The sequence below is a fragment of the Echinococcus granulosus genome (genome assembly GCF_000524195.1).
Source record: "Echinococcus granulosus chromosome Unknown EG_S00103, whole genome shotgun sequence".
In the NCBI taxonomy this organism is placed as follows: Eukaryota; Metazoa; Platyhelminthes; class Cestoda; order Cyclophyllidea; family Taeniidae; genus Echinococcus; species Echinococcus granulosus.
The window spans coordinates 100,114-115,978 of NW_020170483.1; the positions used below are offsets into that span (position 1 = coordinate 100,114).

A 15,865-nucleotide genomic window follows, 5' to 3' on the forward strand; every position below is an offset into this window, starting at 1 on the left:
ATTGCCGAGAACCGATAACTGCGTTTTACCCAGAAGTAAAGCGCTTGTAAAAAGTGTGCAAAATATTTTAGTTTTAATTTCCACAGGGTTGAGCTACAAAGATTTTAAAGCTTTTTTACTCTTGGAATAGAATAGTCAACTTTTTTGTACAGATAACCCATCCGCTTTACTGCTAGATTGTAAAGCATCGGTTAATCGAAACTTGAAACTCTAAAAGAAGTCGCTTTGAGCTTGTCAAAAGTAATATTGTAGATTAATTGTTTTTATCTACAAAGAAAAACAATACGTGCCCCTATGAGGACTGTGCCGACTGTGTTATGGTGAACGTTGCGACAGACTGCGAGAGAATCTGGACAAATGCACTTATTAAATTTAAAAAAAAAAAACAATATCATATTTAGCTAATCTCTTGAAGTGGGGGTTAATTTTTTGTTCAATATAAAAAACTGCAAAGTTTCCTACTTTTCACGAAAGTTAAAAAACATCAGAAAATCCCAGATCACTCCTGGCTATAAACGCTAAAAGTAATTAAAGGGTTTATTTGAGAAAAAAAAACAGTTTCATTGGGACCATAAAGTACGAGTAAGTTTTTCTTGACCCCGTTATTTTTATCATTGTACAAATAGAGCAAATACAGGAACCCAGCATAGTTGGCTATTGTTTGAGTACTCTGAATCCCAGGGAATTGGTTCAAAATTTTCGAAGTTAAAAAATTGAAGAATGAGCTGCTTATTTTTGTGACCTAATACTCAAATATTTGACTGCTTTTATTAGGGAGGACATATGAATTAGCCTCGTTTGATCGCAAGAAGTGATTTATGAATTCACAGGGCTGGTCTTTAAACAGATTTCCTTAAATCTTCCCACTAAAGTACAAAATTTTTCCTAGTATATTGCTCTCCGAGTGATTATACTGTTAACAGACGCTTTAAAGTAAAATCAGGAGGAGGTTATTCTCAAGAACAGATCAAAATTCCCGCTACCGGCGTCAGATTAGGTGATGACTTCTGGCTTAAATTTAAAACTCTTTATTAAATTGTTTTTATAAAACATCTCTCAGATGCCTTTGGCTTTAATGAGCGCATGACGGTGACTTCCCGCAGGCGATTCTACCGTTCAACCCCAAATCACTCTGATTCCTCAAACTTCCCACAAAAAAAAAACGTCTTCAAAAATGCGCATTTTGAGTGAGTAACCATATGAAACTGGAAATGCTGATAAATTTATGTTACTAATTAGAATGTGTCCTACTTTTCGCAAAAAAAATTGCTAAATTTAAGTCGTGGACACGAACAGAACTATTTTGCAATCATTCCCATTATTTTCCCAGAAGTTTTTATTCAAGAACGCTTGCCATGGCCACTCATTAAGATGGACTGCAAGTTTATGTGGAGTTACGGTGGCCTGCAGTTGTAAAGGTGCTTCGTGTACACTGAATCAAAAATTCGGAGTCAAACAAGGGATGCATGATAAACTGTCATTTTGATTTATTAATTTCCTGGCTATAGCAGCGCATCTAACCACCAAAGGTGGGTCCCTTCCCCTCATGTGCATTAACCAGCTTTTTTGCTCCCAATTTCATCAAAAAAAATGTTTACTATGCCTTAAATAATTCCCTTTTTCCGATTGAAGTATGGTGCTTAGTGAGAGAAGACCAACTACCGGTTTGGCCAGTCAAAGTGTGACACTCATAGCTCATTGTTTATATTTCCATTTAAGGCAATGAATTCAAATAATCACGGGGATGTTAATTTTAATAAATGCAAAGGATCTCCTCATCCCTTTCTGGCTGAAGAGTGGCGCCTTGTAAAAGCCCTTTGATTGACCACCTCTGCCTCGGATGCAGGCATGTGACTGTCTAGACGCCCGAGTAGTTGTCAATGGGTGTTCCTGGTTGAGCGAAGGGCCTTGAAAGTGGTCCATTAGTGTATCACCTTTATCAGCAGGCATTGGTAATATGAGAAACGTTAGGGAGGCACAAAATGTGGAGAGGACCGTTTTTAGTTGCCGAAGCCTCTTCCGTCAACGTCAAATGGTTTAGCTGAGCTGGAGTTGGCGTCTCCTCTCTGATCCAAACGATTAATGAGTAAGTTTTTTTCCACCTCACATAAAATAATTTTTAATTTTTCCATCAAAATCTCTTGTTCTTACCTTCAAAAAAATTCTATTAAAACAAATGATACCGGCGTCACATATATGTGACGCGCAACCATTCTCATGCTCCGCTAAGTGTTTGGAGCTAATCATGCGTTACAAACCTAATACTTGAGTTTAAAACAATAAAAATGTGTGTGAGATGTTGTATGCCTGATAGTAGTTCCATTTGTCTAAGTTTTGACCAGGTACCGAGTTCATGGGCTACTTTAAAACAATGGTGTGGATGACTTTCCACCAAAACCTCTATAAATATCAACTAATAAACCTTCTTACTTTCCCTACAAAAATTTGCAGTGCCTGTAAGCTCATCAAACTGCCTGCTTGAAAGAAGGGATTTACATGGAGGCCTACTCGACCTATAAGCCCGGAATAGGCCACAAAACAACCCTCCTGGGTTGTTTTGTTCGAGCTCTCTAGATTAAATATCCTATGGATTATGGTAGAGATGCGAAAATTGGTAAACACTCCTTAGGTCTAAATTTGAAAGAAATTGAAAACAATTTGTCTTGTTAACCACTTGGGTCTTTCCAACTACCTCAATTAGATAGTTTGCGTCACCCATGAATTCATTTCTTCTGTCGCTAAAAATCTCTTCAAACGCTATTTTGGGTGCTGTCAGTCATTCCTGTTTGACGGGTTGTAAAACCCTAAGGCTTCGATTACTACCCACTCGTTGCAATAGTCTTGTATCTGTGGAAAGCATTACCCAGCTGCCACTACTACTAACAACTTCCAACCACCCAATGAGGAAATATGTTTTCTTCAAGTAGCCTATCTTAGCATATTTCTGTGTGTATTTTAAGAATTGACAGTTATGGGGCAAGATGTGAAAACGAGCGGTCAACATAGTGACAAACATGTTTTGTGGCTGAGTAAATAGCGCCTTTATGGCCTACATACCCTCGTTCGTCCGCTGTAATGCTCGATTCGGCGAGTGTTTACGCAGTCAATACCGGATATTGTGAGAACCATCGTCATATGTGGAGGCGATGCCATTTCTGAAAACACGATTCAGTAAAAAATAATAACAAATTATTATTAAAAAATTATTAAATCATGTTACTTAAACAGAAAGTTGGGTTTACTTTGAACTGTACTTCGGTGATACTGCTTTGGTAGTGTCACATATATGTGACACCCCGATTTTCTCACCTGATCTTTACACCAAATGCGTAGAGCGCATTTCAGATCAACCTGTGCAGATTATTCATATTCAATGGATTATTGCCATGAGCTACAAAACAGGGCCAGACTAGTCACCATCAAAACCAAACCGTGGGTTGTAAACAAGGAGAAGTGAGTGCTCCTGGTAGGAGAACACTTAATGTCTCCCAGTTTTAAATTACACATCTTTGTATAGAATAGTAAAACATCTTAAAACTGTGATAGTCGAATTAGAGCTTAAATTCTGACAGCAATGTACTAACTTTGGAGAATTTGGTTAGCAAAATTGCCCTGGAAACTAATGGAGACTACCAATTAGAGGCATTAATCTTAACAAATCAACGCGTTCGCTCTTAAGCCACTCTCTGGTAAGATAAATTGAACAATCGGCAATTATTTATTCCTTTTCAGAATAATTTTACCTTATTAATTAACCAGCAAGTGATGAGATTACAAAAAGCCACCATGCTTTCCTCGCACGAAAAAACACACCGGTGCCTGTTTTTCTCCCTGATTCTCGCCATTATGGTCTTATTTTAATTCGGTTCTCGTATTAGAGGTATCAAGATAAATAAGCGATGCCAGAAACTGGAAATGAATGAGTGCATTGTGGCTAATTCCCAAGTTAATGCAAAAATTGGATGGGACACATCCTTCATTGTGTGTTCAAAAGTGCGCAATGATGGTTCGAGTTTGATTTCCTTCAGGTAGGTGTACTTTCAGGTCTGCCAATTGTGTACCGAGCTGTCATTCTCCGGTTCGACAGTTTCCGCGGGTTCAATAATTCTCTTGGTAGCTTTGCTATTCATCAGTTCTCTGTGCTCTAATGAGAAAGTAGCTGCTTTACCTCGCCTTCAGAAATGACCCTTTGTACTGATTTTATTGAAAAAAATTGGTTTGATTTGACAGTGGCAGTATGTCAAGTAGTACTACAGGAGTGCAAAAATACCAAGGTTTCTTCCCTACTTTTAAGAGTACCTTGTTTACAATTCCAACACAAAAAGAAGTATGTAGTCCAAACATCCATCTTCCAACCACCTAATATGCTTTTACATAAAAGGACACTCAACCACTTTTAAGCTTATTCTCTGGGGAAAAAAAAGATTTAAAGCATACTGCCGAATATTAGTACCCTTTGAAAAAATAAGATTATATTAAGTGGATAAAGCAGAATATAAAAGATAAACATGAAGTATTTGCCAGAGGTGCTCAGAGAAGTACAAAATATTCTTAGTAGAAAAGATATTTCTACTGTTTCTTTAAGTACACCGAAGCTTTTGCAGTTCATGTTTGTTTGACCCCACCTCTTCAGGTCGCAAGCAGGCGGAGTGGACGAACCTCGAGACGGGGAAGCCGTCACAGATCGCCCGAGGGGGAGGAGGATGAGGAGGAGATTAACTTTGATTTTTCTCATTAAAGCCTTGACAGTTTGTATACTCTTTCGTTGGCACAATGTCATCACGTCTCCCTCTGGCCAGTCCCCTAGGTTCAGAAGCCTGGAACCGGTGATGGAGGGCTAAAATAAAGAGGTTATTGTATTTTGAGGAAAGAATTCACATAGGGCATTCATATCAATGGAAACTGAGCTTCTTGAATTGCAATAATTATCTATAAACAGAAAAATTTTCCAAATTTAGTCAGTTTTAAAAAATTCCGCGTATGTCAAGGAAAGATGAAAATTCTAAAATTGCTTCAAGAGGAAATTAGTCTAATGTGTACTGGTTTAATCCCGACAAATCTTTTTTGTATGGACATCTCCATGAGCATGTTTTAAAGTCTGATTTCTGTCACATTTTCTTGTCTCTAAGCGCAATACATAAAATAAACCTGTGAAGCCCTTTCAACAATCCATCCCCGATGCCTTATGACCACACTATTTCCTGCAATTCGTCACCCAAATTAACAATATACTCTGCAAAGAATTTGCAGTAAATTGACTGCAAATTTGTGTGCACAAAGTGTGACGCTCCCCGCAATGTGTCCTTCGTCTCAAACACCATTTTAGTGTGGTCATTCACAGTTATTAGGGATTGTCATGGTGTGCATATCACCGTGTGTCTAAGGGGCAGTTTAAAAATGCACATTTGGCCGATGTGCAAAGTTACCTGTGTGCGAAAAAGTCAAACACTAAGTTGCGATGCTGATTGTGGTGGGTTGGCTCTTTGTTCAATCACGAGCCACCCCGGGTCGTGGTTTTACACCATGGTAATGCTAGCAGCCGGTCAGTCCTTCTGTACGTTGGTAGCGCGTATTCGACGTACCACCACCTCAGAGGAGGCAACAGAATTTGTAAACAGGCGCAGCCTTTCGAAGTTTGGGCGGAAAATTTGGTTTTTTTTTTCGCTACTCATTCATGTAGTCAACATTGACCACCTGATGCCCCCACCTCCTCCGAACGATGGTTTATTTGCTTCACATTCAGGGAGATTTTCAATGTTAAATTTTTATTTTTTATGAAGTAAACTCAAGCAATACTGAGGAAAAGGGTCAAAAAAGGTTGCGATTGTTGACTTTGTGCTGTGTTTTGGATCTCATCACAGCGATTGCACTGCGGAAATGTGTAGTTTTGGAGAGAATAACAAAATGCTTATTTTTCTCCCACAAAAACTAATCTTCTCATGGAAGTAAAGTACTTTTTGATTTCTTTAGTTTAAGTCCTTTGGACATTTTATAATTCCACAATAGTTAAATAAATACATTCTATTAACATGATCAATTTTCATTTCATGTGAGTTCCGACGAAAATCTCTCCTCTTTTAAGTTATGCCATTTAAATTGTAGATTTGCTTTTATTTTTTGAGTTAAGACGTTAATTTAAAATTGCCAACTGGCCACATTAACCAATAATAAGTTATTGAAACTTTAAAATTAGATTTTGACTATTGTTTCAAAAAATTTGGCGAATCTTTACGTTATTTCGGTGTTTATATTGCCTCGGATAAAACAGTGCCACCTCTGGCAGGCGATGAGACCGCTTTCATATGATGAGCAAGAATGTTAAATGGATTCAAGCCTTCCCCTACATTATTAAAAAATTGGAATGGAGGTCTATTGAAGAGTAAACCGTTCCTTGGATTAGTTGCCCAACAGAATGACGCTCCCTTAGAAGGCACGTTTAGCGAGCTTTTGTTCTTCTGTTTACTGCCAGTAAAATATTCGCCGACACTTCCTATGTCCCTGACCACGTCTGGAAGAGTAGCTCGAGGTGTTGCATCGAAGTGGGCTCAAACTCTCACATTCGATCGAGGACACCGAATCCGAGTGCCACAAAAGGGATTTGTGCTGTGGATGACTGGCTTGGCTACTAGTTAAAAAGAAAGAGCTGTTGGAGTCACGTCACCTTTTGACACTCCCTTCAATCTCGTGTCATAGCCTCCAGGCTGGCATTCGAGCAACGCCAAAGTGTAAAAGAATTGAGAGTAGTAGCAGATACTGACCTTCACACTATTTAGGCAAATGTGGCATATAACAGTTACACTTGCAGACGCATGTGTGAAAGACAAAAAGGAGGAAGCGGTAGAGGAGGAGATGGTGCGGAGAAGTGAGTGTTAGCACCAGCTAATGGGCAGATGCGTGAATGGAGGAATGCGTAAACAGTGGATGGGTGAACAGAACGATGCAGGGATAGAGGGCTGGTGGTGTGGCGGGGGGTGGGCTGATGGGGGAATGAAGGCGAGGAAGTTGGTGAGGTATAGCAAGGATGGGTAGGTAGTAGGAAAAATAAAGTAAAAAATGCGGTATGGAGGGTAGAGGTTTACAGAATCCGTAAAAAAAGGAAGTTAACCTCCATACCACGTAGGGAGCACCAGTTCTCGTCTGATTACCAAAGCTAAGCTACGCCGGGCCGGGTTAATACTTACACGGGTGCCCGGCTGGAAGTGCTCGGTGTTGCCGGCCTCCTCCTCTACACCGCTACACTTCATCAGCGTCTCATTTCGCTACACCCACGACGCTCCACTCTACTTCTCGCCTCTTTGTATCACTCACTCAAAGCAAAGTTAGCTAATGGTCTACCGGATAACTTTCCCTCTTGATAAATTTCACTTCTTATGGGGGCGTAGTTCAGCCCTAAGGGGCAAAAAGTCAGTAGATCCTCGCAATGCGGCTCACAAAAAAGACGTGACTTTGGATCTACCTAAAATGACGGTAAGCATCACCGACTTTGAGATCAACCATTTTCTCAAATCAGATAAGTGACGAATGGTAGTAATTCCTGACTGCTTAGTGGGGAGGATTGGCCACAGGGGGGGCAGAGGCTGTCGCCTGGAGGGGGACGCCGCTCCCACGTCCACTTAGCCATTCTGTAAACTCATGGCAGTCTTCCCATTTTCCATCATTTTTTAGATTGCTCCGTAAATTACTTGACAAAAAGAAATAATATAATGTAAATTAGGAAGTAAAAATTCTCCACATTTTGGAAATCCATTGTGCTGAGGTGATTTTTTGCTTTATTGTGCCTCTAACTCCGTGCCGTACTAGTGGGCCTTAGTGAGATTCCAAAGGAGACTAGGTCCGTCACACTTTGTTGCGGCAGATTAGGATTTTAACTAAAGAAAGATACTGCCTGATTGGCTATTTTGATGAAGACAAATGACAAAGCAGGCAGAAATTGTGTTTTTGCGTCGCTACAAAATATAAAACTGACCAAATGTGCACTTAAACAAACGGCAAGTATTATACTAAACTTTCTGATTTTTTCTACCTTTAAAATACAACGAAATGTCTACCTCACATTTGGCTCAAGAGTAAGGGTTGGAGCACATGAACTTTTAGCTTTTTAATTCGTTATGTCACTTGTTTGGGTTAATTTCATGCAAGACCACTTCTTATCCAGTGGTACTACGCACACGTCCTCTTAACTCGTGAGAACGCTACCACTAAGCACAACACATTAAAAGAGTCACTTATGCAACAAAGACATCGGTACACAATCATCCCACGCTGCGCTACTTTGAGAAGTTCATACAAGATTGACCACTTTGGTCTTCGGAAGCCGTAAAACAGGGCCCAGCCACATCCTTTTCCAACTCTGTATCCGAATTGTCCAGTCTGCAACGTACGTGATTACATGATTGCCTGACTTGAGTTCCGGAAAAAGGTGACAACCGTTTTAAGAGGCGATCCCAGGAATGAGAGTGCCTTAAAACATTTAAAAAATTGTAAAAGCGATTTCCTAATACAAGTCACTCATTCAGTCAGAAAACAACCTACAACGGAAGGTGGAGAAAGGAGAAGTAAATAGATTGTCCCTCAAGCATATCAGCACCTTGCATGTATGTAAGACCTGGTTGCTTGGCACTTTGAAGTCTTCTGTTACTATGGACTTAAACAGCAATTAAACAATACTAAAAGCCCTCCACCCTCTTTAGCAAACGGTGGCACGTCCTTCTCCATTCTAATAAGCGACACGTAGTTCTCCTAAACCCGATGCATTTGCCTTAGAGAAATCCATCAAATCCCCGGGAGCTGATTATACTTTAGTGGAGCTAAAACAGCCCCCTCAGAAGGGGCTAATTAAGGCCTCTCAAATCAGCCAGAATGGGTGATTGCAAAGGTCACCGCCTTTGTTGACGAGACTACGCAGTTGTCACCCCCACCCACCACGGCAGTAACAAATTATACAGCACAAATAGAGGCTTGTTTTGGTGTACATCTTTGGTAAATACAAGTAATCTCATTTTGGTTGAACGCTTTTCGGATTCAGAATATCCCCTTTTCGAGAGGTAACAATAAATAATGAAAGAGATCTGACTTAAAGAACACAAGAATACCCCTTTCTGTTTCCCTTAAGCTCTTGTCTGAGCAACCATGGGTGGTGCTGTATACGCTCTTATCACAAACTTGTTTGGTTGCGGCATCCAGTTATGCCTTAGATCGCCATTCCTTTCCCTTAATTAAGCACGTCCCCCTTCCCCAAGTAACGAACAGTGGGCGCGTTTTTGCATGCATTCTATTCTTCGCTTCAGTGGAGAACGCACTTGGCACATCGAAGAGTTGGAATCTTTCACCCTTTTCCAACATCGCACATACAACTTGGCGTGCCTTTTTAATTTGTGTGTGTTGTATGTTTGCGCATGTTTTTTGATGTGTGAACGGGAACTGTGTCGAGTACACGGTTGTGATAATGTGACAGACACGAGTACCTACTCGTCTGACTCTTGTGCCTCAAAGAGTTCGTACCTTTACACAAATAGCCAGTAATTTACTTGTTAAAATTTTAGTTGAAATTTGGCAAAATTTGTGGACCTGTTTTAAACGCTGACAATTAAGCATCTTGTAACATAATTGGTAGGCACTGATTTAATCAGTACCTGTGGAATTTAATTATTTAATAAGTTTCAAACATTCACGGATTTATTAAAAATACAAATTATGCATTAATGTTTAATAGATATTTACCATTCCGTTTTGGTTTACTTATACGTATTTACTAATAGTGTAAAACGAAATACACATTATTAAGAGAAAAACCGTAATAGTAGGCGTTATGGATCTAATATTAACATCACGGGTGGTTATGCTATTATATTACTGTATCACCAGGAATATTCATTTGGCCAACTTTTTATTTATAAATTAAGGATGCATTTTGGCGTCACGTACGTTAAAAAAGGAGGTGACATATTTTTAAGTTCGTAAAAATGCTGTCAAAGTTAAATACTCTATAGATTTGAAAAAAATTAGCAGAATAAAAGGCATATTTCCCTATAGAGATGTAGGATTTTCTTCTCAAAGCACATTGTAACAATTAAAAACTACTACTTAAATAAATACAGTAAAACTAATTGTGCGAGAATGTAGTGTTGTAATTTGTACTTCCAATAATGAGAGCGTTAAAAATGTATGCAGTTCTTATTTTAAAAGTAGTTGCTTCTCAAAGAAGGCTATTAATCAACTTTAGTGAGATGATTTTATGTCAGGCTTAAAATCGAAACAATGGACAGACTTTTAGAGCCGCATTTATTCCTAACTTTTGACAGGTTCATATTTTGCAGTCAAGCTTAAACATTAAAGCATTTTTAAGGAGTTATTAATTTTATGTCAAAAGGAATGAAAAATAATAAGTCAACTGCCTTATGGTTGTGAGGCAATGTGCTTCTTAGACAAGGCACCAGCACCACCCAAAACACTGCCTTGCCATAATTTTACACGTCATTGTTGCTTATTCAGCTAAACCTATGCACACTAATTTGTACAATTTTGATCTTAAGTTATTGCCCATCTCTCGGAAAATTTACGCTTTACCGTCTCTTTGGGCTAAAAAATTGTCCAATGTTTGGATCATGAAACAACAGACTTGGTTTCTTGTAAACTACAAGGTTGTATCTAAAGATTTAGTACAAATAATTTATCTGAAGTATTTTGGTTACTTTAATATAAGAGGAAAATAAAAGTAAATGCACATATATTTATGTAAATTGCCAAATAATTACCAAAACTCAAATCGCTTTATTTTTGGGTAAATAAAGGCAAATTTAGAGCAGAACTATAACCTAAAGAAGGGCATGGCTTTCACAGAGCCCTTTTTGTTAGTGGAGATCTTCCAATCCACGGTTAGCTACCTGTAGAGGTTTCGTTGGTTTAACTAATCTTCAGTGACTACTTTCTGTCCCGCCGCAGCGGTATTCCAGTTTCGTGGAAGCGGTGCAGCGAAAATTTGAAGAAAGTGGCGAAAATTGCGCTGTACTTTATTTTTTATTGTCACGTGAAGAAAAGTACTAATTGGGGCACATTGCTGGGTTTATTCATCCGTACTTTTTCCAGCCTGCATTGCGATTTTCAGTCACGGGTGTGGTCCTCCTTCTTTTTGAATCGAAAATGCCACTGGTTGGCATGCAGGAAGGTTGAAGAGGTGCACACGACTTTTGGCCTTCTGTATGGTTGATAAAAAAATATGCGAAATTTGTCTTTTAATTTTAGTTTATTTTGTGACCTCTTTAAGAAAAATTTGTGATTGTTTATTAAAGGCAGAAAAAGTTTCCTCTGCTTATAAAATGCATATATTCCAATTTTACAACCAAGAAGTCAGGTCTGTTGTGGTTGAAGCAGAAAACAATGAATTCCACATCGAAAATGATAATTTGGTTGTATCGACGTTGATGAATACCAAAGAGGATGCATTGAAATGATATATTAAGTGCCTGTTGAAATAATGGGTTTGTATTCAGGAGGCAGGTTGATGTCGCAGGATCAACTATAGTAGGAATTTTGAGCATTGGTGTTGATGGAATATGTACTTGGGTTGCTTCAATAAAAATCTCCATTGGCTGCTCCTTTTATTTCGCCCACTTTGTTAGTCGCACATTATAATTACTGCACCCGGCCGCATGATCCTCTTGCTGATCTGGCCACCTGCGGGTTGTAACATGCATGTTTTGGTAAACAAATTTAAAATAGATTTTCAGCCTGATACCTTCTACCCTCATTCAGTTTTTAGAATTTGAGCAACTGTCCACTTCTTACTTAATCAACTAAATGAAATACATTTTTTGCCTTTGTTACACGCCTAACTGCTGTCCACTTGCCTCTGTTCAGGTCAACGCATGTGGCTCCTATTGTTTTAACATTCATATCGACTAAATGAGCTTAAAATTATTCCATGAATTTCCTTTGAGTGCTTTCGACTCTTTTTGGCATTTTTTATGCAATTCTCACTCGGTTCAAGATGCGGAGTTGGATGCATGGCGGTGCTTTCGGACGACAAAACTGAAAGCTAAAAACTGCCCCGGAAAAGCAGTTATTTTGTTTATCTTCCGAAAAACATGACATAAAAACCTTTTTTCCTTAAAGCTTTATTTATAACATTACCAAGTTTTGACTGGTCTTTTTCTTAAATTTGGAAAATTCTACCACAAATTAGGCAAAGTAATTCAGAGTTATGCCAACTAGGGTAATTTTCTTGAAAGGATAACTTGGGACACTCTCTGAGGTTGGGGTATAAGCTAAAATATCTTCCAAAAACCATAATACTTTACTCAGGGATCATTTAGGTCCCTCCTCAAATCAACTGCACGAAAATAAAGAGGAAATATCACTCAGTATTGTTGGTGACATGATGATAAGCTCTGACAGTGAGATGACTGGCAGAATCATTGACTGCTGATGCACCACCTGCAACTCTTAACTACCCAATTTGACGTCGGCTAGAAAAAGACTTATTATCTTTTGACCAAAAGCACCTTGCATCCATTTCTTGGCGTTTTAAACTCAGTCAATCCGGCTGCGAGTTAATACTCAAAATTTGGTGCCACCTCAGCACAAATAGGCGGAGAACAAAAGCCACATTTGTGAAGCCGGGCTCGAATGTAAAAGTAGGGGAGCATCACATTTGTGTGACTCCGGTAGCTAAATTGTTAGGCATTTCGAACTCTTATATTGCATTGCTGCTGGAGAAGGATTTTCATGTCTACGACGGCGGGACAACCACCACATTCTCTTTCTCATTTAGCTGCATCAGGTCATGCATCATGACCCCCTGAACTTCTCTCACTTATTTTAGTCGATTTTAGGGGTTTTTAATACTTGTAAAAAATGGGTTCTACACTGCTGACACACTTATTAAAGAACAAATGTGGGGCTGTTGAGGATCCATTTCAGTATCTGCTTTTTCCTTTTGTTGCGGATCGTTAAAATATTCATGTGGACTTTTTTTCGCGGAAAAATGCACAACCAACTTGTGATTATGTCGTAATTCCGGGTCAGCCTCAAACCACAGTCATAACACAACAGATCGCCAGACCATCTGTTGTTCGCAGGTCTTTATTACACAAACCTGTTGATAAGGCATTTACCACAAGTGGCAAATGATTATTACTATATATTATGAATGCGGAATATGCCCTTACCTTAATTAACGTCCCTACCCCAAGCTTGAGGTTTAGCCTTGGCCTTCCGTCACTTTTGTTCCTGGAACAACTTTGCCCTTTGCGCTTCCAACTTCAATAAATGCTCCGTTTAACGATAGTTTTGTTCTGTTTTGATTTACACGAAAAGATTTATGAGCCTCTCTCAATTAAAGCACGGGAAGGAAGTTGAGAGTTCTTCTATTTTTGCAGACGAGGGAAGTTTATTAAGCATCAAGGCCACAAAAAGCGTATTATTTACCTCACTTGAACTAATTGGCAAAATCTCTTGCAGCTTCCACCTGTGGTGTGCCTGGCAATGACGACACACGCCACAACAATTGGCTCCGCCGTAGCGCGGTTGCTAATCGCGTTACAGGCTTCCAATCCATCAATTAGTCAGCAGTGAGTGGTCTGGTGGAGACCCCGCTCAGTCACCGTCGCTTGCAAAGTCCTATGTGCGAAAGGGATTTCACTTGTTCTCCTTCTTCTTCTTCTTCACTCCTCATCAGCCCGTAAGAAGATTTTCATTCTCTTAAACCTGCTAAACATGATTCCGCTCCTAGACTGCACTTTAAATAAGGAAAAATTTAAACTAGCAGTACCTGACGACTAAAAATTTAAAATGTTCTTTTTGAGCCTTAAAAGGAGAAAAATCCTTGGTAAATAAGGTTTATATCATTTTATGTTTCCACTTTTTTAACCCGTAAACAAAGAATCTCCTTTTTTGAATCTTACTCCGTTGAATTATCAATTAATAAATTTCACCCCAAAAGTTCAATGGGTTTGATTTCCCGGAGTTGCATATGCATTTCCCTTGAGAATTTCCTATTTTTACTTAATGATACAAGCAAGCCATTTTAAGTACCTTGGCTGTTGGGCAGCATAAAAGGCAGCACTTCTCCTTCTGCTTCTGGCATACGTCGTCAGACTCGTGTTTACAGTGTCGATTTGTGGAGGGCAAGTTTAGTTTGAAATCTCGTCCTGTCTCTTCCGTCGAAAGCAACCATGCAATTTTTTTTGCGGACACTTTTCAAAATGCAATAATATACGTATGACTTTCCTTTTTTGTCGGCCCCTTTTTACTTGCCAGTGTTAATTTTAACAAGCGGTTTGTGTTTGTATCCCCCAAGCGGTCTCGATCTCAGACAAATTTACCGGGACGAATGAGGCACCTTGCCTGCATTCCATTGTTTACTTTACTGTTTGACTTTATGCAAAAAATCAACTTCTTCCTCAACATCTTGCTATTAAAATTAGCGAATATGTGTCAACCTCCATTGTCATGACGATTGTTCGCAACCCAGTTCCCATCCTTTACTGTGTCAATTATCAGACACTTGGTGGATGCAAATTTTTTTTTTTCGCCGTAAAAGAAACACCTTATTTTCGGGAAAGAAGTTATATCCGATTTGATTGACTTTGAACTGGTTAACAAACTTTTATGCTGGAAAAATAATTAATAACTACAAATCCGTAATATATTTTTAACAGGAAATTTTGGGATTTTATCCACAGTTGTCTGTCAAAATGACGATAAATCACTCATTTTGGTTTGCTGAAAGAAGATTGCAGCTTTTATACTAAAATAGACGGAAAATTGTGTAAAAATGTGGTTGAGAAGGGGACACAAGTTTGCTGCGAAGCACATTCATGCACCATATTTTGTCGCTCTAGTCACCTTCATTTCTTTCCACTTTGACTTCTCAACTGTTAGTTCTGTGAGTACATAATCGTGGTAAGGAAAGATGAAAATCATCCGTGACTGTTGTTCGGTCTTCGGTAAGAGAATAATTTCATCCGGAAAGCTGACCCAGTCTTCCGAAGACGGAGTGGCGCCTCTCGCAGAAGAGTGGGGCGAGTAGTCCCGGTGGCAAATCGCCTGGAAATAATCAACGACGTGTTCGTTTGCCATATGGACGTCGCAACGCAATAGCCATTTCCGCATCACAAGTCATCAGCCAGTTGGTAAACATTATTAAACACTCGGTGGATTTTGTGACGCAAGTAAATTAAATGAGGAACAACAAGTTGGTAGCCTCTCTATTTCAGTGTCGCCTGCTGTCAGTGCGCTTGCATAGCAACCTCCATAAAATTCGTCAATTGTCATCAAATCGTTTCATCACGCCTGAAACCCTAGTCTCGAATTAAAGTGCCAAAAGCTTTACTCAATTTAAAAATAGGAGAGTTTCTTCGCCGTGTTACATCTGTCCTTGTTTGTTAACATCACATCAGCTAAACCATAACCAGACGGTACTTTCTGAAACCGCCCGTCGCGAATTCTCCAAATGCGAGGTAACCCCGCCTCGTATAACAAACGGGCTCAAGTGTCATCCACCAGATTCAACTGTCATCCCGTGATGAAAGGGTCCAAAATAAGGGGAAATTGCTGAGAAAACGCCAAAGGATCCACCTACGCTTTGTAATGCAGGCATATTAACCATTGCATGCATTTTGCATGCCTTGAGAAGCTGCAAGTCATTTTATCAAACCATACTGAAAACTGCACGGACTACCGTCGTCGCCTGATGTGTTCAAAAAAGCTTTTTAACTCCCGAATTGGCACGCCACAAGTCTACATTTTAAATCAATTTTATGTCATTTTAACATTCAAATGAGAAATCATCAAAGCCGACAATTGAGTATGGATGGGTGGATTTGCGACAAGATTCTATACAGACAAAATCTTTTAGTGCCTTTTT

General features: G+C 39.3%; 1 protein-coding gene across 1 annotated transcript; it reads right to left on the reverse strand. All coding sequences in view use genetic code 11, as the record gives it.

Annotated features, from left to right (window-relative positions):
- Window positions 1-4,837: 4,837 nt before the first annotated feature.
- EGR_08331 (hypothetical protein) lies at window positions 4,838-9,594 on the reverse strand (the record flags this gene model as incomplete). The annotated part of the gene is made up of 5 exons (XM_024497580.1): window positions 4,838-4,929; window positions 5,987-6,074; window positions 7,683-7,751; window positions 7,883-8,023; window positions 9,502-9,594. 5 exons carry the CDS (start codon window positions 9,592-9,594, stop codon window positions 4,838-4,840), a joined length of 483 nt encoding a protein of 160 aa, XP_024348003.1.
- Between the last annotated feature and the right edge of the window lie 6,271 nt (window positions 9,595-15,865).